We start from the raw sequence: 22,290 nt of genomic DNA on the forward strand, positions 1-22,290 counted from the left end.
CACACAGTTAAAGTGCCTCATCACATTTTATAACTGACCTTTCAGAGAGAGTTTAAAGCATCCGTGCAATTTATCATTCGTACTTTATAATTCATACTTTATCGACAGAAAACTCCGCTTTCATCTAAGTGGTAGACATCTGTCTGAGGGATCACTGCTCTGTCTAGTTGTCCACTGGTTGTTAAACATCACTGCAAGCCACTTGGGAGTAACGCTGCAGTTATACTGACGCCACAATCACTTGCTCAGGATTTCTTCAAATGTAAACTTTAAAAATACGCATTTCACATTAAAAACATTTCAGAAAGGAGGTGCAGGATACATTACAACCAATATTGCAGCAGTTTCTCCTCATCACTGTTCATGAGCTTTTTACAATGTTCTATCGATGGCTGTATCTATCATGTGCTCTGTGCGACCAGATCAATGAGACATGGCTATTATGTATTCAAACATATTTAGCTTATTATTAGTGAGCTCTCTTACAAGTTGAAGTTCAGTATCTTTTTTGTCTGTTGTATATCCCTATAGGATATATGCATCGTACAATACTGGTACAATAATACATTGATGTCTAACTTGTTATCTAGATGTTAACAGTTAATGCACACACTTATTTCTATTCACGAATGGGACATGGGTGTCGCTGGCTGGCCAGCATTTATTGCCCATCTCCAATTGCCCTTGAGAAAGTGGTGGTGAGCTGCCTTCTTGAACTGCTGCAGTCCCTGAGGTGTAGGTTTCCCTATGATTATTTTTAAAATATTGCATACAGGAACTGCATATGAGTTCACAAAAAACATTCAAATATAGCTTGATTTTACTCTAATAATTCACTATCAGCAGAACTAAATGTACTCTCATTTATCTATTCCCACAATTGTCAAATACAGGATTCTATTTCGAAACATTCCAATAAAATTCCTAATTAGGAAATCCCCTGATTCAAATTGTCTCAGGATTGTTAAAAAGTACAAGAGCAGCAGATACCCGGGAACATCACCATCTGGAGGTTCCCTTCCAAGTCACTCACCATCCTGACTTGGAAATATATCACTGTTCCTTCATTGTCGCTGGATCAAAATCCTGGAATTCCCTCCCTAACAGCACTGTGGGTGTACCTACACCTCGGTGACTGCAGCGGCTCAAGAGGCAGTTCACCACCACATCAAGGGCAATTAATAAATAATAATAAATCCTGGTCTAGCCAGCGACACCCACATCCTGTAAAACAATAAAGATTAGGTCCTTGGGTAGGATCCCCGCTCCCACCACCCCCCCACCCACTGCACCATGTTTTCCAGCAGCAGAGGCAGTTTGCCAGATGGATCTTCCTGTCCTGCTGGTGTCTACACCATTTTACATGGCTCATCCATCCCGTCACTGAAGAACCCGCCGTGGGGGTGGGATCACCCTCGGTGCGACCCGCCATGGGAATGGCCAGAAAATCCCAGCATTCGTTTCTCTTTGACCTCATTGTATAAAATACAAACAAAACCTGCGCAGTCTCTGAAGAGCAGAGAATATACTGGATATTTGTTAGCAAACAGACAATGAAAGTATCAATGATGCACTTCATTATCCCAATCTAAGTTAATACAATCTAATAACTCCTTTATCCACCAAGCGTTACGATCTGGCATATCGTATCTTCACAAATTTCCCCGGAGCTTTCCAAACAGTTCAGTATATTTACAGGTGAATCTGCAAAGTTGCCAATCTTGAGCGAGTGAAATTCTGCCCCATCAATTCTTTCGAGCGCGAAGGTTATTCTAACTGAGCTACCATATGAATAACATTTAAGAGTATTTGCCTGACAAGCATTTCTTATAATCCCATGCATTATTGCGATTTAGATATGGTTTGTTGAAAAATATGCTAACTTAAAGCTCTTAGCGATGGAGTATAAAAACATCAGAGCGATGTTCTTCATCATGCTTTCACAGTGTATGCTTCTATTGCATGAAGCAGCCAGTGTTTGGCAGGAATTCCTGCACATAGGTAGAAACAGCTTTCGTCAAGTAAGTCATAGTACCATAGCTCCCACTTGGAGCGCTGTCATAAAACAAGTTGCAAACTCTTGTGGCTGAGTCAAGCTCTAACAAGGAGTCACTTGCACCAAGGGATCTCTGCAACAGAAACAGAACGGGAAATTATAACAAATCACTGTACACAGTTCCAACATTGCATATTACGCACTGTACAACATTGGTGTTCTAGACACGTCTTTCACCAACCTCGAATCTCCAACCCTTCCTATGCAGAAAGACCTTAATTATCCATGTCATTCCTGTTTACATAAAGATTTCATTATTTTCCTTTTATTTGCTTTTCCTATCAATCCAAACCATGTTTTACACTCAAGCTTCAATTATAAAGATACTGCAAAAGCCATTTTATTTACATGACTTTTTTTGTCTATTTTAAACACAGGGATTGAAATTTTCCAAGGCTTCCCACTGACGGGATCTTTAGGTCCTGCCAATGGTGACCTCCCCTGGTGTGTTCCATGGTGGCGGAGGTGCGGGACAGGCAAAGCCCCGTAGACATTGGCAGGACCGAAAGATCCCGCTGCCACTCAATGGTGGGCTGCCTCCACTGTCAAATCCCACCCAAAGATTTCTCCTTATCTAGAGGCTATTTTACAGCAGATCAAGTTTCTGCTGAGTGAGACCATTTCTAAGAATATTCAGTTCCGAAGAAGAGTTGCACTGAATCGAAACGTTAACTCTGTTTCTCTTGCCATTGATGTTGCCAGACCCGCTGAGTTTGTCTAACATTTTCTGTTTTTATTTCTGATTTCCAACATCTGCAGTGTATTGTGCCGTTACTTTTTGCAACTTTCTGGCGTCCGTTCCAGCAAACAAAGAACGGACCATAAACTGCAGAATTCTGGCCATCAATGTAAAAATTCGCTAATAAGAGATTGTGCTGCAATGTTTGATTTTTCCTCAAGTTGGTGAGCTTAAACCAAAGCTGCAAGATGACTGTTTGAGACGCTTTCCTCACTTTTCACTGACTGTGGACTGGAATGTCAGACTTTATAAAGCAATCTTGTATGCCTTAAGATTAGGCGTGTTGTATCAGATCTGTGCCATCACGCATTCCACTTTCACTTGTGGTCTGTACTGTGTGATATTGCTCTTCAGATTTTCAATAAAGTAATTGAAAAAAACACAAAGATGTCCAGCAAGAAAATATGGGGATCAGTAGAGGGGAGTCAGTACAACCATCATAGCTCCATTCCCTCCCACAGTGCCATCAGATTCGAGTTTTATAAAAGAAATAATTAAATTGTTTAACAACTGACCTGGGCTTTGTCGCCACTTTGAAAGGAGTTAATGAGAAGCTGATTATCATAATATCTAAATAATCCAAGACGTTAGAATTCATATACATTGTCACCTCTCCAGTCCACAATGCTGCGTGAGAGTGATTCTGGAATTTTCTGGATTGTAGAATGATGTTCGAATGTCTAAACACAAGTGCATGAACTGGAAAATGCTGCAGCTGTAAATATTTACATGAAATATAAAACAGCGATCGAACATTATGGGTGGAATTCTCCAATCCCACACGCTCCGCCATTGCTGCTAGCGAGATCAGAGAATTTAGCGCTCAGCCAAAACTTCATTCACAGCAGCGGGACTGGAGAATCCCACCATGGCGAGGTCGGAGGTTTCCACAGGTTCAACAATCCAAGTATTAAACCTGCTCTCAATGTACTGCATCTAAAATGATGCTGTCAGTTGCTTGTTTATTCTCAACAAGAAAACCTCTGGACCATCAGTGTTTCCAGGTATCTGGACTGCGTTCGCTATGTGTTAGAAAACATCTGAGAACTCTATACCTGTTCTTGCAAAAAGTACTCATTGGCCATGTGCACTATGTGGTCCACACAGATAATCCCACCAATGCTGTGAACCTCCAGATCTGCCAGAACAGTGAGGACCTGGATGGTCTCCACCAGGAGCTGTCTGTATTCAGGCTGAGGAACGTGGTTCAAAATCGACTCCACATGAACGGCAAACTTAATCTCTTGGGGCGTCATCTTAAAAGTGAAAAGAATAAGTGAACAGTTCATTGTGGCAACAGACCAAAGAGTTAAATAGTAAGCACCTTCACTAGATAGTCAAACAACCAAAGATAACTTCTTTCATCAGCAACAGGTCAGTTTCCAAGGAGGAATCGTATTCTCTTTCTGGGAGGATCATGTGATCGATATCCAAGGGAGCTGATCTCTGCGACCTCCTTTAGCACATTTCCCGGTTTTACACATGGAGACAGTGGCTTGGGTCAGGTATTAAATGAATACTTTGCATCTGTTTTTACCAAGGAAAAGATGCCAAAGCCATGGTGCAAGAGAAGATAATTCAGACTCGATGAGGGTATGAAGACAGAGGGTAGCGGTGGAAGGGTGTTTTTCTGAATGGAGGTCTGTAACTAGTGGTGTTCCTCAGGGATCAGTGCTAGGATCTCTGCTTGGAAGAAAACTTCTGATTAGCAAGTTTGCGGATGATACTAAGATTGGTGGAGTTGCGGATAGTGATGAGGATTGTCAGAGAATACAGCAGGATACAGAGAGGTTGGAAAATTGGGCAGAGAAATGGCAGATGGAATTTAATCTGGACAAATGCGAGCTGATGCATTTTGGTAGATCCAATTCAGGTGGGCGCTATAAAATAAATGGCAGAACCATCAGGAGCATAGATACAGAGAGATCTGGGAGTACAGGTCCACAGGTCCATAAAGGTGGTGAAGAAAGCATATGGCAAGCTGCCTTCAATGGATGGGGCATCGGGTATAAAAGTTGGCAAATTATGTTAGTTATATAAAACGTTGGTTAGGCCACATTTGGAATACTGTGTCCAATTCTGGTCACTACACTAATCAGGAGAACGTGGAGGCTTTGGAGAGAGTGCAGAAAAGGTTTACCAGGATGTTGCCTGGTATGGAGGGTATTAGCTATGAGGAGAGATTGAATAAACTGGGATTGTTCTCCCTGGAAAGACGGAGGCTGAGGGGCGACCTGATAAAAGCTTATAAAATTATGAGTGGTATAGATAAGGTGAACAGTTGGAAGCTTTTTCCCAAGGCAGAAATGACAATTACAGGGGGGTACAAGTTCAAAATAAAGGGAGAAAGGTTCAGTGGGGATGTGCGGGGGAAGTTTTTTTTTACACAGAGGGTGGTGGGGGCCTGGAATTCATTGCCAAGTGAGGTGGTTGAGGCAGATATTTAAGACTTATCTGGATAGACACATGAACAGACAGGGAATCGAGGGATATAAGTGGTTGGTCTAGATAGGACAACGTGATCGGCGTGGGCTTGGAGGGCCAAAGGGCCTGTTCCTGTGCTGTACTGTTCTTTGTTGTTCTAAAATTGATAAGGAGGAGATATTGGATAAGTTGTCTGTACTTAAAGGTGGATAAGGCACCAGGACTGGGTGAGATGCATCCAAGGGAAGTGAGAGTGGAAATAGCAGAGGCACTGGCCATAATCTTTCAGCCTTTCTGATGTGAAAAGAGCTAGACAATTGTAGATGTTGCCCCTTGTTCAAAAAACAGTGTAAAGATCAGCCCAGAAACTCCAATGCAGTCAGTTTAACTTCATTGATGGGAAACTTTCTGGAAACGATTACTGAGGGCAAATTTTAAAATCTTATGGACAAATTTGAGTTAATTCAGGGAAGTCAGCATAGGTTTGTTAAAGAAAATTTCATTTAACTAACTTGCTGGAGTTTCTGATGAGGCAACAGAGGGGGGTCAATGAGGGTAATGCTGTTGATGTGGTGTACATGGACTTTGGGAAATTTGATACAGTGTCAAGCTTGTGAGCAAAGTTACAGCTCATGGAATATAAAATTGACCGGAAACAGAGAGTCGGGATTAATGGCTGTTTTTCAGGCTGGTGGAAGGTTTCTAGTGGAGTTCCCCAGGGGTCAGTGTTCGGACCCCTGCTTTTCCTGGGTGAAAAGGACAGTGTAGAAATCCAAAGATGTGCGGGTTAGGTGGATTGGCCTTGCTAAATTGCCCCTCATTGTGAGCGTGCCCTGCCTTTCCACTGAGGCCGGAACTTTCCGGCTCTTCACACCAACGGGATCTTCCTGTCCCACTGATGGCGCACCCCCTGCCACAGGTTTCCCGGCAGCGAGGAGTGCATTCGATGGGAAATTCCGTTGACAGTGGCGGGAACAGAAGATCCCGCATCCGCCACTGTGAAACTTGCGGTGGGTTGAGCGGTAAATCCTGCTCTTTGTGGATGTGTGAGATGCAGTTAATAACTGGAAGATCCATTCAACCGCTTTCGCCAACACCATTCCTATCCGTGCTTGATGAGAAGGTTGATAAACATTTACTTGTTCCCTAGACTGTTCCAGCACGTTAATCATAGGCCGTGCGCTAGGCACGGCACGCTCACAATGAGGGGCAATTTAGCATGGCCAATCCACCTAACCTGCACATCTTTGGACTGTGGGAGGAAACTAGGGCACCCGGAGGAAACCCACGCAGACACAAGGAGAACATGCAAACACCACACATTCACGCAAGGCCGGAATCGAACTCTGGCGCTGAGGCAGCAGTGCTAACCACTGTGCCAACCTCAGTAAAAAGCTGCAAATGTCAAATAATAAAATTCAACAACTTGATAACACATTCAAGGTAACAAATGTCATTCACTATTTAAACATCATTGGGAATTCCACAGATTCCAGAGCAACGGGTTGTGTCAAAATGTAATTCTTACTGACCAAACTGATTAAACACCAGCCAGGCCACAACATCTGGATCTAAAGTAATATTTTAGATTCCAAGTCAATTATGAACATTGCGTTTTACTCTGGAATCTATGCATCTCGTATACATTTTGTATCAAGATATGGGAGTGCAGCCTTAAATACTATGAGTTATAAGAATATTACTGAAAAGATTGTCAGAACTGGAGGTTTCAGCACATTAGGCAGTATCTGGCCATCAGTGATGGAAGAATTAAGTAAAGAAAGTAACTCCGCCTTACCTCTTTTGTGGTTGAGGAAGGAAGAACATAGCCATCAATAGAGAGACCATGGCACTAAAATTCAAATGAACACAAAGTCAAATAATTTATAATCCATAAACCTTTCAAATTGAGAAAGTCTTCATGTCTGGCAGATGAGAAATTCGACCTTTCAGCCACATTTTTCAATTTGATCTCTGCAAACACTATCTAGAATCATAGAATCTCTACATTGCATAAGGAGACCATTCGGCCCATTGAATCTGCATCAACCACAATTCCACCCAGGCCCTATTCCCGTAACCCTCATCCGTAACCCGTAACCCTCTAATTCCCCCTGACACTAGGGTCAATTTAGCAATCAACCTAACCCGCACATCTTGGACTGTGGGAGGAAATCAGAGCACTCGGAGGAAACCCACGTAGATACAGGGAGAATGTGCAGACTCTGCACAGATAGTGACCCGAGGCCAGAAATGAACCTGGATCCCTGGCGCTGTGAGGCAGCAGCGCTAACCACTGTGCCATCATGCCACCCTATTCATAACTTCATATTTGCAATAAGTCAGGAAATATATCATATCATACAATACAGGAGGCCATTCAGACCATTGTACTGTGCCATCTCTTCGAAAGGGCTATCCCACTCCTCTGCTTTCTCCATCGCTCTGCAAAATGTTCCCCTTTAAGAATTTCTCCAATTCCCTTCAGAAAGTTATTATTGAATCTGCTTCCACCACCCCTTCAAGCAGTGCCTTCTAGATCACAACTACTCTGTGTGAAACATTGGTGGAATAATAGGAAGCAGAGACTAATGGTCAATGATATTTTTTGGGCTGGAGGGAGGTTTGGAGTGGAGTTCCCCAACGTTCAGTATTGGGACCCTTGCCTTTCCTGATATCTATTAATAATCTAGATCTTGATGTGCAGGGGACAATTGAGCTTTGAGTTTTCTGCTTCTTAATTGGGTGCCTAGTTCTTTATATTGACTATGCAGAACCTCTTTCCTTGTCCTACCTATATCTTTGTACTGACATTGACCACGACAACTGGATCCTCCCTGTTCCACTGCAAGTTCATCTCCAGTCGTGAGCAGATGCCCCGAACCCTGGCACTGGGCAGGCAACACAGCCGCCTGGACTCATTCTGTGCAAACTGGCTGCCACAACATTTCATAAAATACACAATAAATGCTTTGGAGCTCCCAGTCATGAAGGGTACTGTCAAGCTGCTGGTCTATAATGTGGTCTTGTTCACAGATTTGTACATTGCTGCCAGGGACTCACCTTCTGTAAAACCTTCCAGACTCTTTGATAGAAACTCATGGGAACTCGGTTAATGGCTCCATCGAGGCGTCGTCTACGCAGCCACTGACCCTGGCGGTCATCCCAAGTCAAACGAGTACAGAAGGAGCCCGTGGGAGATGCAGTGGCTATGGGAGATGAAGGGCCACTGCATCGCTGTAATAGTCAGAGAAATAAGCAAAGCACAACAGATGGGTAAAAGATACAGTGTGACCCCTCGAAAAGGGGGGGTCATTCAGGCAACAAGGATGGAATTTAATGCCCTCCCCCTGTCTGGAGGCAGGAGGGCACCAAGTGCCTTTCACCCAATGCTCCCATTTGGTCTGGGGGTGAGAACGCCTGTGGATTCCCAGCCCATCGCCAACTGAGATACTTAAGTGGCAATATTGACTGGAATTGTTATAGCTCTAGCTCGTTAGAGGGGTCAGTTTTTGTTCAAAGCGTGCAGGAAGGTTTTTTGACTCAGTATGTAGACAGGCCAACTAGAGGTGAGGCTATATTGGATCTGGTGCTGGGAAATGAGCCAGACCAGGTGCTAGACTTGGAAGTTGGTGTGCATTTTGGTGATAGTGACCACAATTCGGTTACGTTCACCTTAGTGATGGAAAGGGATAGGCATGAACCTCGGGCCAGTGGTTTTAGCTGGGGGAAGGGTAATTATGAGGCTATTAGGAGAGAATTAGGAAACATAGGTTGGACTAGGAGATTACAGGGACTGGGAACGTCCGACATGTGGAGTTTTTTCAAGGAGCAGCTACTGCGAGTCTGTGATAGGTATGTCCCTGTCAGGCAAGGAGGAATTGGTAGGGCTAGGGAACCGTGGTGCACCAAAAAAGTTTCTTTGTTGGTTAAAAAGAAAAAGGAGGCTTATGTTCGGATGAGACGTGAGCACTCGGGTAGTGCACTAGAAAGCTTTAGATTGGCTAAGAGGGAGTTGAAGAGCGAGCTTAGAAGGGCTAAAAGGGGACATGAGAAGACTTTGGCGGATAGGGTTAAAGAGAATCCTAAGGCGTTCTATAGGTATGTCAAGAACAGAAGGTTGGTTAGGGCAAGTTTAGGGCCAGTTATAGATGGCAGAGGGAAGTTATGTGTGGAACCGGAGGAGATTGGTGAAGCATTGAACCAATATTTCTCTTCGGTGTTCACGCAAGGGGACATGAATATAGCTGAGGAGGACACTGGGTTGCAGGGGAGTAGAATAGACAGTATTACAGTTGATAAGGAGGATGTGCAGGATATTCTGGAGGGTCTGAAAATAGATAAATCCCCTGGTCCGGATGGGATTTATCCAAGGATTCTCTGGGAGGCAAGAGAAGTGATTGCAGAGCCTCTGGCTCTGATCTTCAGGTCGTCGTTGGCCTCTGGTATAGTACCAGAAGATTGGAGGTTAGCGAATGTTGTCCCATTGTTTAAGAAGGGGAACAGAGACTTCCCCGGGAATTATAGACCGGTGAGTCTCACTTCTGTTGTCGGCAAGATGTTGGAAAAAATTATAAGGGATAGGATTTATAGTTATTTGGAGAGTAATGAATTGATAGGTGATAGTCAGCATGGTTTTGTGGCAGGTAGGTCGTGCCTTACTAACCTTATTGAGTTTTTTGAGAAAGTGACCAAGGAGGTGGATGGGGGCAAGGCAGTGGACGTGGTATATATGGGTTTTAGTAAGGCGTTTGATAAGGTTCACCATGGTAGGCTTCTGCAGAAAATGCAGATGTATGGGATTGGGGGTGATCTAGGAAATTGGATCAGGAATTGGCTAGCGGATAGGAAACAGAGGGTGGTGGTTGATAGTAAATATTCATCATGGAGTGCGGTTACAAGTGGTGTACCTCAGGGATCTGTTTTGGGGCCACTGCTGTTTGTAATATTTATTAATGATCTGGATGAGGGTATAGTTGGGTGGATTAGCAAATTTGCTGATGACACCAAAGTCGGTGGTTTGGTAGACAGTGAGGAAGGGTGTCGTAGTTTGCAGGAAGACTTAGACAGGTTGCAAAGTTGGGCCGAGAGGTGGCGGATGGAGTTTAATGCGGAGAAGTGTGAGGTAATTCACTTTGGTAGGAATAACAGATGTGTTGAGTATAGGGCTAACGGGAGGACTTTGAATAGTGTGGAGGAGCAGAGGGATCTAGGTGTATGTGTGCATAGATCCCTGAAAGTTGGGAATCAAGTAGATAAGGTTGTTAAGAAGGCATATGGTGTCTTGGCGTTTATTGGTAGGGGGATTGAATTTAGGAGTCGTAGCGTTATGTTGCAACTGTACACAACTCTGGTGCGGCCGCACTTGGAGTACTGTGTGCAGTTCTGGTCCCCACATTACAGGAAGGATGTGGAGGCTTTGGAGAGGGTGCAGAGGAGGTTTACCAGGATGTTGCCTGGTACGGAGGGGAGATCCTATGAGGAGAGGCTGAGGGATTTGGGATTGTTTTCGCTGGAAAGGCGGCGGCTAAGAGGGGATCTTATTGAAACATATAAGATGATTAGAGGTTTAGATAGGGTGGATAGTGATAGCCTTTTTCCTCTGATGGAGAAATCCAGCACGAGGGGGCATGGCTTTAAATTGAGGGGGGGTAGTTATAGAACCGATGTCAGGGGTAGGTTCTTTACCCAGAGGGTGGTGAGGGATTGGAATGCCCTGCCAGCATCAGTTGTAAATGCGCCTAGTTTGGGGGCGTTTAAGAGATCCGTAGATAGGTTCATGGACGAAAAGAAATTGGTTTAGGTTGGAGGGTCACAGTTTTTTTTTTTAACTGGTCGGTGCAACATCGTGGGCCGAAGGGCCTGTTCTGCGCTGTAATGTTCTATGTTCTATGTTCTATTATTGCCCCCTGAAGGACATCATCCCACCATCCCTGGATTTATCACGTGCTCCTTCTCGCCTTGAGGGACAGCCACGCTTGGATGTAACATGGGAGAGGGACAACAGGCCCACGAGCAGGTCCACGAGCAGGCCAGGCCACTGTGCTGAAAATATATTTGAGTGACAAACTGAACCTTCTTAAACTCATTTCTCAGGCAGGAATATGTCAGCCTGCAGAGGCGACTTTGAATTTTGGACTGCAAATAATTTGAGGTCACTGATCCTCCAGGATTATTCTGGGTGCTCTCAGACATTGGATTTCCAGGACATTGTTGAGAGTATCCTGGGAGAGACAGTATTGGGACATTGTCTTTGAACACTTTGGATTATTATTTCATATAATATTGGAGATGGAGGTTAAAACAAAAAGCTGTTTGACTGAAGAGTTGAGGAAATCTCCAGGAATGTGACCCTAACCTGTACAGTAGTGGGCAATACAGGATCAGTCGGGCTGAACCTAAACCATGTGTCTAACCTATCAGGGTAGCCAGCTCCTCCGAACACTATGCTGCCAAACAATGAATCTCGTTAAATTTGTCATTCAATCCATTGGCTGATGGGGGCTTCAAAAGTCACAACTCATCAAATGTGCAGCATTGCAACATAACATCATCTATCTGTAAACTACAAACTCCATTTATGTGGTTTCTGGATTACAACATCAATGCACATTATCTGGGGCAGTTATGAGAGATGTGGAGATGCCAGCGTTGGACTGGGGTAAACACAGTAAGGAGTCTAACAACACCAGGTTAAAACTTCATGAGAGACACAGGGAAGTTAGATTGGTTAATGATCCACACCGCAGAATGACCTGGCATCTTTCATCACAGAAGTGCAAACGATATCTATTTAAATGTTGCTGAAAAGTTGATGAAAATTGTTGATGAAAACCCTCTTGTCATGCAAATAAATTGTTGGCAATATTTTAAAGTTTGACATCACGTATTTGCCCTGATGAGTGCGAGATGAAAAGTTTCTTTTCATAGAATCCTTACAGTGCAGTAGAGACCATTCGGCCCTTAAAGTCTGCACTGACTCTCTGACAGGGCATCTTACCCAGGCCTTCTCCCCCTCCCCCCCCCCCCCCCCCCCCGCCCCGCCCTATCCCCGTAATTTCACAAATTTCCCATGGCTAATCATCTAATCTACACATCTTTGAACACTGAGGGGCAACTTAGCATGGCCAATCCCCCTAACCTGCACATCTTTGGACTTTGGGAGGAAACCAGAGCACCCGGAGGAAACCCACGCAGACACGGGGAGAACATGCAAACTCCACACAGACAGTCATCGATGGTGGGAATTGAACCCGAGTCCCTGGCATTGTGAGGCAGCAGTGCTAACCACTGTGCCACCATTCGACAACATGCCTCTCTTTTTAACAAGTTCCAGTTCTGTATTACCAAGCAACTGTTTATTTTAAAATTTTATCTCAAATACTCTCCCTTGAACACTGTCAGACCCATGTCCTTTGAATAAAGTCACTCTGTAATTGGCCAGTGGTCTTATTATTCACCACATCCAATGTTCAAAAATCCAAACATTTTGTCTGGGAACAGGGTTAAAATGTCAAACAATTTGAAAGCTGCAATCGATCACTCCAATGCACTTTACTGCTTTGTAAATGGTCCCTGGGCTGTGGATAGATCGAGTGAACGTTCAAAGACTATTTCCTCGGGTGGATGGAGCTATTACAAGGGGGCATAACTATAGGGTTCATGGTGGGCGATATAGGAAGGATATCAGAGGTAGGTTCTTCACGCAGAGAGTGGTTGGGGTGTGGAATGGACTGCCTGCAGTGATAGTGGAGTCAGACACTTTAGGAACATTTAAGCGGTTATTGGATAGGCACATGGAGCACACCAGGATGGTAGGGAGTGGGATAGCTTGATCTTGGTTTCAGATGAAGGTCGGCACAACATCGTGGGCCGAAGGGCCTGTTCTGTGCTGTAATGTTCTATGTTCTATGGAATTAGACTGTCAGAATTCAAGGCCCGTCACTGTAAATCCTCAGATAAAAGCAAAATACTGTGGATGTTGGAATCTGAAACAAAAACAGAAAATGCTGGAAAATCACAGCAGGTCTGACAACATCTGTGGAGGGAGAATAAGAGTCTGGATGACCCTTCAAACGTTGGTTCTATTCTCTCTCCATAGATCTGCTGAGATTTTCCAGCATTTGCTGTAAATCCTTGTACTTTCCAGAAAGCTCCTCAAACCATTAAATGAAGTGTATCAATATTGGACCCAGACCATAGTTTGAAACGTGCGGTATAACCAGAATAACCAACAACTGAATCTCTGCTACAATAACCATTTATGGTGAAAGTATTTCTTACCGCTAGATGAATTGCTAATTACCCTCTGACCTATCAATAGCTTATTCAGTATTAGGCGGCTTTGCAAATTTCTTTCACAAACACTGCTATGTTAATGGGTCACGTAAATGTGTGTTATTGGCAAACTAGGCGCATTCCACAGATGCTGTCAGACCTGCTGAGATTTTCCAGCATTTTTCTGTTTTTGTTCCCAGCATTCGCTGCCTCAGCTCTGCCGAATGACAATTCGTCGGAGGGATTCATTTCAGAAACACATCAATTTCAGTCGGCAAGAAAAGCCAAACACCTATACCTCAGGATCAGGCAGGAAATGACCAAATTCTAGCGAGCCACAATTTCCAACTTGCCATGACTTGAGACTTAAGATGAAGTGTTCAGGGTAAGTATACAGTTAATGGCAGGACCCTGAACATCATTGATGTACAAATGGATCAAGTCAGTATGTCATGTTGCAGCTTTATAAAACTTTAGTTAGGCCGCAGAGCATTAGCCTGAGCCTCTGGAATACTAGGCCAGTGACAATAACACTACAACACCATAACATTCAATCAATCAATTAATATATAACAGCTCATGACATAACATTCAAATTGCGTTTTAATCTCCATAAGACACCATTATTTTAGTTTAGAGTGCACAGGCAAAACATGTAGAATAAGAGTGCTGAAAACAAATGTTTTCATTATTTAAACACTGCCATTCTGATAAATCTGGCAAAAGATATGAAAAGCACATAATTTGAAGATTAGTCAGTTCATGGAAGTGGATACCAGTCACCCCACATAGGGAAGAACATGTGTGTAACTATGAGATTGTTACGTGGAGCTGGTCTCAGTGACTACACACTGACAGCTCGGGGAATCTGTCATATTCATTGGCTGATTATTTCTTTCAATCTCAGTATAAACCCTCAGTCTGAGTGTATATACTGTACCACTCAGTATATACTGTACCAGTCAGTATATACTGTACCAGCCTGAGTGTACATATGGTATCAGTCAGTATATACTGTATCACACTGGAGTGAGTGTTGTACAAGCTGAGTTTATACCACACTGGAAGGAGTGTTGCACAGACCGAGGGTTTATACTGTACCACACTGGAGTGATTACCATTGCTCTGGTAGAATGAATGCTGAATGCTAATGAACCTCCAGTGAAAATGAACTATTAGAGAAAAGAAAATGAAAACATGAATAAGATGAGGCAGAGAGGAAGGCAAGAAAACGAGTGCATGCACGATAACTAGAAAGTGTTAAGCCGGAGATATGAATGCAGCAAAAGGCACCTAAGCAGGTTTTGTTTTGAATAAATTATATATATAGTTAAAATAATCAAAGAATAATCTGCAAATTTGCAAAGCTTCTTGTTGTATATTTTTACTGAGATTTTGCACATCAATTTCCAGTAAAGAAACAGATTTGTCCCGGTTTCTGTCTGAATCCCGGTTTACTGGGATCTATTTACTGGGAAATAGGTCAAAGCATACTTGGATGATAATGGCTTTTAGTAGCTGAGTTGTGGCCCGATGTTTCACATTGCTGCAAATTAAATTCATGCTGATTAAAAAATGACTCCTTTGTAGATGAAAACATCTCATAAGCCTTTCACTGCATCATATGACTTATAACCCTTTGAAAAGAAATGAAATTAAAAGTAATAAAAACAACATTTAGAATTTGAACCTGATCCAAACTTATCTAATTAACTGCAGTAAAATGCAAATAAAAATAGTTTCTGATGAAAGATTTGAAGAAATCCTCTTTTTGATGTTCTTATTTCAGATTGTTCCATTTAATCCCTGCTGTCTGAGAGTCCAACACTACCTGAAATCATTTCCAGCTTAGGTGACCATAAAGGACAACTTTGTTAGTTAAACTGTTAAAATAAACGTATATGCTTTAAGAAAGACATGTTTATAGTAAATTACCAAGTGGATCTTTTGAGAGTGTCGAGGAAAGTACTGTGAAATGTAGAGAGCGGCAAACTGAACAGGCGGCAGAGGCTGAGGGAGTAATGATGGAAAGTATTGCTGCTTCATGCATCTGAAGCTGCTCACTACAGCCCCCAGACACACAGGACTGGTGTCTCAAACAATGCACACAATATAAAGCCCGCTGCGGAAAGCTGTACATTGCAGCTAATTGTTCCATGTATTTTTAGATTATAAATTTTGGCCAATATTACACAATACATGGGACAGGATTTCTGCGGGCATTAGCCGTGGGTGCAAATCTCATAATGACCGCAAACTCTCGCAAGAGGCCAAAAATGGGATTTGCGCCAGTGAGATTTCCCATTGTGATGTTCCTGGCCCCCTCCCCGATGACGCGATCAAGTTTACTCCCAGGAAGAGCGAGAACCTGATTTCTACCAAATTGAATCAATTTTAATATAATTCGTGAGGCTACAGGCGATTCTTCTGACCTTGTTGAATCTTCCGGCCTGCCAGTGCCAGTGCCACGCCAGCGCAATTCACTACCAGTCCTTGAAAACAGGTCCCAATTACGATGATCACACCAGGGGGTGGGTGTAGATGTGCCTGGAGGCCCCGGGGTTGAGGATCGAGGCTGGACTGTGTGACCTGGCACCTTGACAATGCCCCCTGGAGGCAGTGCTAAAGTTTATTTCATTATTAGTGTCACAAGTAGGCTTACATTAAAGCTGCAATGAAGTTACTGTGAAAATCCCCTAGTTGCCACACTCTGGCGCCTGTTCGGGTACACTGAGGGAGAATTTAGCATGGCCAATGCACCTAACCAGCACATCTTTCGGACTGTGGGAGGAAAGCCATGCAGACATGGGGAGAACGTGCAGGCCCCGCACAGACAGTGATCCAAGCTGGGAATCGAACCCGGGTCCCTGGCGCTGTGAGACAGCAGTGCTGACCACTGTGCCACCCCTAGGGGGCACTACCAGCGGCAAACACTTTACCATTGGAGGAGGGGTGCTTCCCTCATGTGTGGTGGGGGAAGAATGGTGCCACTGGAGAATGCATGGGCAGGTGGGAAAGAGTGCCCCCTGATACTTGCCAGGCGGGGTGGGGGTTGGGGGGAATCGACCCAAATCTTGCTGGGGTGGGAGGGGGAAAATCAACCCCGAATTTTGCATGGGGGGGAAAGCACATCTTTAGTGCAGATAGGGGCGGCCTTTAAAGATGGCACCTCGATCTCTGTGTAGCTGGGCTTGGCGGTTCTGTGAGGTACCTCCCCACCAGCGTAACGGCACTAAACACTCCTGACAATTTCCTGACAAAATGTCAGAAGATGATCTGGTGAGAAAACCTGGCTGTGTCTCTGGGGAGAAACACGCTGGCTTTCAGTCAGAAGCTGACACTTTGCCATTTTTCACAAAATGCCGCCCATGGGCTAGTTCTCCAGACGAGGTGAAGTCAGCCGATCTTTCTGTAAAGTGCTCCGTGTCTTTGGTTTGGTGTGCCTCGTGTTGACCGTGTATCATTGCATATTATTCATGTTGTCTATTATTAATGAACATGCAGAAACACAAAAATGCAATAACCCTCGAACATCTCGTCGATCAAAAATCTGTTCGAACTCAATCTGTAGATTTAACTATTCCAATGAACTCCAGACTGCTCTCCTACAGTCCCCCCTCTATAACTTAAGGTCATCCAAAACTCCACTGCCCAGGTCTTCATTCACACCAATCACTCCCTGCGCACTCTGACCTATACTGGCACCCAGTTAAGCAATGTCTTAATTCTAAAATTCTCATCCTTGTTTTCAAATTGCCTCAAGACCTCATCTATCTCTGGAGTCTCCTCCAGCCCCTCAACTCTCCTGGATATCAAATAGACTCTTCTAGGCAGGAACTTTCAAAAGATGATTGGGGGAGTTTGTTGGCAGGCAAAGGAACGTCTGGTAAGTGGGAAGCTTTCAAAAGTGTGTCAACCAGGGTTCAGGGTAAGCACATTCCTTTTAGAGTGAAGGACAAGGCTGATAGAAGTAGGGAACCCTGGATGACTCAAGACATTGAGGCCCTGGTCAAGAAGAAGAAAGAGGCACATGACAGGCATAGGCAGCTGGGATCAAGTGGATCCCTTGAAGTATATAGAGGTTGTTAGAGTAGATTTAGGAGAGAAATCAGAAGGACAAAAATGGGACATGAGATTGCTTTGGCAGATAAGGCAAAGGAGAATCTAAAGAGTTTCTACAAATACATAAAGGGCAAAAGAGTAACTAGCATCATAGAATCCCTACAGTGCAGAAGGAGGCCATTCAGCCCATTGAGTCTGCACCGACTACAATCCCACTCAGGCCCTATTCCTGTAACCTCACATATTTACCCTGCTAATCCCACTAATATTAGGGTCAATTTATCACGACCAATCCACCTAACCCTCATATCTTTGGACTGTGGGAGAAAAACGGAGCACCCAGAGGAAACCCATGCAGACACGGGGAGAATGTGAAAACTCCACATAGACAGTGACCCGAGGACGGGATTGAACCAGGGTCCCTGGCGCTGTGAAGCACCACAGTGCCACCGTGTGATCAACAATGTGCAGATCCACAAGAGATGGGTGAGATCCTAAATGAATACATCTCATCAGTATTTACTTTTGAAAAAGGCATGGACCTTAGGGAACTTGGGGAAATAAACAGTGATGTCTTGAGAAGTGTACATATTACAGAGAAGGAGGCATAGTTAGTAAGTTTGCAGAGGACGCCAAAATTGGTGGCATATTGGACAGTGAAGAAGGTTATCTAGGAGTGCAAATGGGATCTTGATCAATTGGGCCAATGGGCTAGTGAATGGCAGATGGAATTTAATTTAGATAAATGTGAGGTGATGCATTTTGATAGATCAAACCAGGGCAGGACTTACTCAGTTAATGATAGGGTGTTGGGGAAAGTTATAGATCAAAGAGATCTAGGAGTACAAGTTCATAGCTCCTTGAAAGTGGAATCGAAAGTGGAGTCACAAGTGAACAGGGTGGTGAAGGAGGTATTTGGCGTGCTTGGTTTCATTGGTCAGAACATTGAATACAGGAGTTATTGAAGTCTTGTTGAAGTTGTACAAGACATTAGTAATGCCACACTTGGAATACTGTGTACAGTTCTGCTCACCCTATTATAGAAAGGATATTATTAAACTAGAAAGAGTGCAGAAAAGATTTACTAGGATGCTACTGGGACTTGATGTCTTGAGTTATAAAGAGAGGCTGGATAGACTGGGACTTCTTTCCTTGGAATGTAGGAGGCTTAGGGATGATCTTATAGGGGTCTATAAAATAATGAGAGGCATATATAAGGTAGATAGTCAACATCTTTTCCCAAAGATAGGGAATCTAAATAGGTTTAAGATGAGAGAGGAGAAATACAAAAGGGTCCAGAGGTTAAAAACTGTGTAGCATGGACAAGTTAGGCCGAAGGACCTGTTTCCTTGCTGTAAACCTCTATGACTCTATCTGTGTTCCTCTAATTCTCTGGAGCATCCATAATTCTAATCACTTCACCACACCTGGGTCACAATCTCTGGAATATCCTTCCTAAATATCTCAAAAGCGCTTTCCTCCTCCAAGGTGTGCTCCATAAAAATAAAACTACCTTTTGGCCAAGTTTTGGGTCACCTGTCTAAAATGACATGCTTCGATGTCAAAATTCTGACACATACTGGAGTCTGTGAAATCTCTTGGGTCATTTTGGGTGGCATGGTGGCACAGTGGTTAGCCCTGCTGCCTCACAGCGCCAGGGACCTGGATTTGATCCCAATCTCAGGTGACCGTCTGTGTGGAGTTTGAATATTCTTTCCTTGCTGCATGGGTTTCCTCCGGGTGCTCCGGTTTCCTCCCAAAATCCAAAGTTGTGTAGGTTAGGCGGATTAGCCATGCAAAATGTGTGGGGTCATGGGGATGGGGATGGGGCGAGGGCCTGGGTAAGATACTCTGGCAGAAAGTCGGTGCAGATTCGATGCGCTAAATGGCCTCCTTCTGCATTGTAAGGATTCTATGATTCTGCTTTGTTCAAAGTGCTATATAAATGAAATGAATTGTTTATGATGCAGTTGTATTTCAATGGGGGTTTGTTGAGATGAGCAGGAGCTCTGTGCTCCTGACCTTATAGGTTTCATCTTTTCTCACACCCCCCACAATGAGAAACACTCGCAGCTTCTCTGAGCGCTCTTCGAACAGTCAAATGATGTCGGAGCCTCCACTCCAGCAGCCACCGTCCTGCTCAGCCAGGGTCCCAGCACTGAAAGGGCACCTCCGCTCTGCTTCAGTATGGGCTCTCTCACTGGGGTCGCCCTTCACCATCAGGGGCCGTCCTGGAAGGCTGTGTGCTGGAGTGAACACCACTGGTCCCTCTGGCTACCTCAGGATGGATAAACATGACAGTGGCCAGGAAACCTCGCACAAGCCCAAAGGAACCACTCACCATGGTCACAGTCGAAAATGGAAACCCTTCCTGCTGATGAATGCTCGAGTCTGAAAAAGAAATCTTATAGTGCAGAAGTAGGCTATTCGGCCCATCGGGTCTGCACCAACTCTCCGATGGAGCATCCCACCCAGACTCTTTCCCTGTACCTGACATGTTTACCTTGCTCATCCCCCCTAACCTACACATCCTGGGACACTAAGGGGCAACTTAGCATGGCCAATCCACCTAACCTGCATATCTTTGGACTGTGGGAGGCAACCCATGCAGACATGGGGAGAATGTCCAAACTCCATTTGACAGTCACCAAAGGCTGGAATTGAGCTCGGGTCCCAGTGCTCTGAGGCAGCATTGCTGACCACTGTGCTACCGTGCCACCCAATGGCAGGGGCTTTGATAGTGAGACATGTACAGTCAGTCATACACTGCACCTAAGGGACTCCTCCCGTTGAAGCCAAGCTCATGGCCTGATTGGGCAGGTGTGTAATGAAATCCAAACCCCTTCAAAAAGGGCGAAGCCCTCATCTGAGATATTCAACAGTGCGGGGCTGATGGTGAGATCGCAGAGGTCAGCTGACAACCCCTGAAATGAAGCCAGAAGCTGAGACTTTCAGGTCAAAGTTCAGTCAGCGTGACCGCCAGTGGAAAAGAGTGTCCCTCCTGAGCCTTGTGGCATAAGGTGGTCCTCCAGCCCAGACACCTTTGCAGTGTGGGAGGAAACGGAGCACCCCGAGGCAACCCACGCAGACATGGGGAGAATGTACAAACTCCACACAGACAGTCACCACCTGCCTCTTTGAGGCTCAATGCTCAGCAGTACTGCTGCACGGACAGGCGCTCAGGAAGCGAATCCTCTCCTTGTACAGCCAAGTCTGTGGGTGTCGCCAGTACTGTCCATGTGGCTCTGCATCAGTGTTCCAGCTCAGTTCTGAATAGCAAGCCCCATTTCCCCAGATAGAAACAATCATAAGTTTCTCAAATGCAGAAGTAACTTGGTATCTAATTCTGACCATTATAAAACCCAAGTCTAATTTTAGAACATAGAACATAGAACATAGAACAGTATAGCACAGAACAGGCCCTTCGGCCCACGATGTTGTGCCGAGCTTTATCTGAAACCAAGATCAAGCTATCCCACTCCCTATCATCCTGGTGTGCTCCATGTGCCTATCCAATAACCGCTTAAATGTTTCTAAAGTGTCTGACTCCACTATCACTGCAGGCAGTCCATTCCACACCCCAACCACTCTCTGCGTAAAGAACCTACCTCTGATATCCGTCCTGTATCTCCCACAATGAACCCTATAGTTATGCCCCCTTGTAATAGCTCCATCCACCCGAGGAAATAGTCTTTGAACGTTCACTCTATCTATCCCCTTCATCATTTTATACACCTCTATTAAGTCTCCCCTCAGCCTCCTCCGCTCCAGAGAGAACAGCCCTAGCTCCCTCAACCTTTCCTCATATGACCTACCCTCCAAACCAGGCAGCATCCTGGTAAATCTCCTCTGCACTCTTTCCAGCGCTTCCACATCCTTCTTATAGTGAGGTGACCAGAACTGCACACAATATTCCAAATGTGGTCTCACCAAGGTCCTGTACAGTTGCAGCATAACCCCACGGCTCTTAAACTCCAACCCCCTGTTAATAAAAGCTAACACACTATAGGCCTTCTTCACAGCTCTATCCACTTGACTGGCAACCTTGAGAGATCTGTGGATATGGACCCCAAGATCTCTCTGTTCCTCCACAGTCTTCAGAACCCTACCTTTGACCCTGTAATCCACATTTAAATTTGTCCTACCAAAATGAATCACCTCACATTTATCAGGGTTAAACTCCATTTGCCATTTTTCAGCCCAGCTCTGCATCCTATCTATGTCTCTTTGCAGCCTACAACAGCCCTCCACCTCATCCACTACTCCACCAATCTTGGTGTCATCAGCAAATTTACTGATCCACCCTTCAGCCCCCTCCTCGAAGTCATTAATAAAAATCACAAAGAGCAGAGGACCAAGCACTGATCCCTGCGGCACACCGCTAGCAACCTGCCTCCAAAAATTTTCTTAATGAACCTTGGTGCCTTGATGAATCCTGAATAGAATCCTGTCAGAAAGGTCAGGTCTTTTGGGCTTGTCTGCATGTCTCCTCTCTCTCTTTCTCAATCTGTAGCTAGCCATGGATTCCTCTGTATCGTTTCCCTCTTTTAGATGGAAATGCGAATAACTCGACTCCATGACCTCCTGCTGTGATTTTCCACATGGCAGAATTTGATCAATATTTGTCTCGGTGTGAACTCAGGTGGGAAAAGCAGAGCGTAGGCCCCGCTCCCGGCTGCAGTGCCGGATTTTCCCACCATATGTTTGAACACCTGGGACAAAAATAAAGTGA

At 44.6% G+C, this 22,290-nt stretch overlaps 1 protein-coding gene across 1 annotated transcript in view; it reads right to left on the reverse strand.

Moving 5' to 3' along the window:
* Window positions 1-1,497: 1,497 nt before the first annotated feature.
* LOC144506132 (phosphorylase b kinase regulatory subunit alpha, liver isoform-like) overlaps window positions 1,498-22,290 on the reverse strand; it is a 1,103,981-nt gene continuing 1,083,188 nt past the window's right edge. The window contains exons 29-32 of the mRNA XM_078231960.1: window positions 8,283-8,456; window positions 7,018-7,071; window positions 3,851-4,051; window positions 1,498-2,129 (exon numbers count right to left, since the gene is read on the reverse strand). Of these exons, the coding sequence (XP_078088086.1) occupies window positions 1,956-2,129; window positions 3,851-4,051; window positions 7,018-7,071; window positions 8,283-8,456 (603 nt within the window). The 3' untranslated portion in view covers window positions 1,498-1,955. The remainder of the gene's footprint in view (window positions 2,130-3,850; window positions 4,052-7,017; window positions 7,072-8,282; window positions 8,457-22,290) is intronic.

This window comes from Mustelus asterias, chromosome 17, assembly GCF_964213995.1.
Source record: "Mustelus asterias chromosome 17, sMusAst1.hap1.1, whole genome shotgun sequence".
NCBI classification, from domain to species: Eukaryota; Metazoa; Chordata; class Chondrichthyes; order Carcharhiniformes; family Triakidae; genus Mustelus; species Mustelus asterias.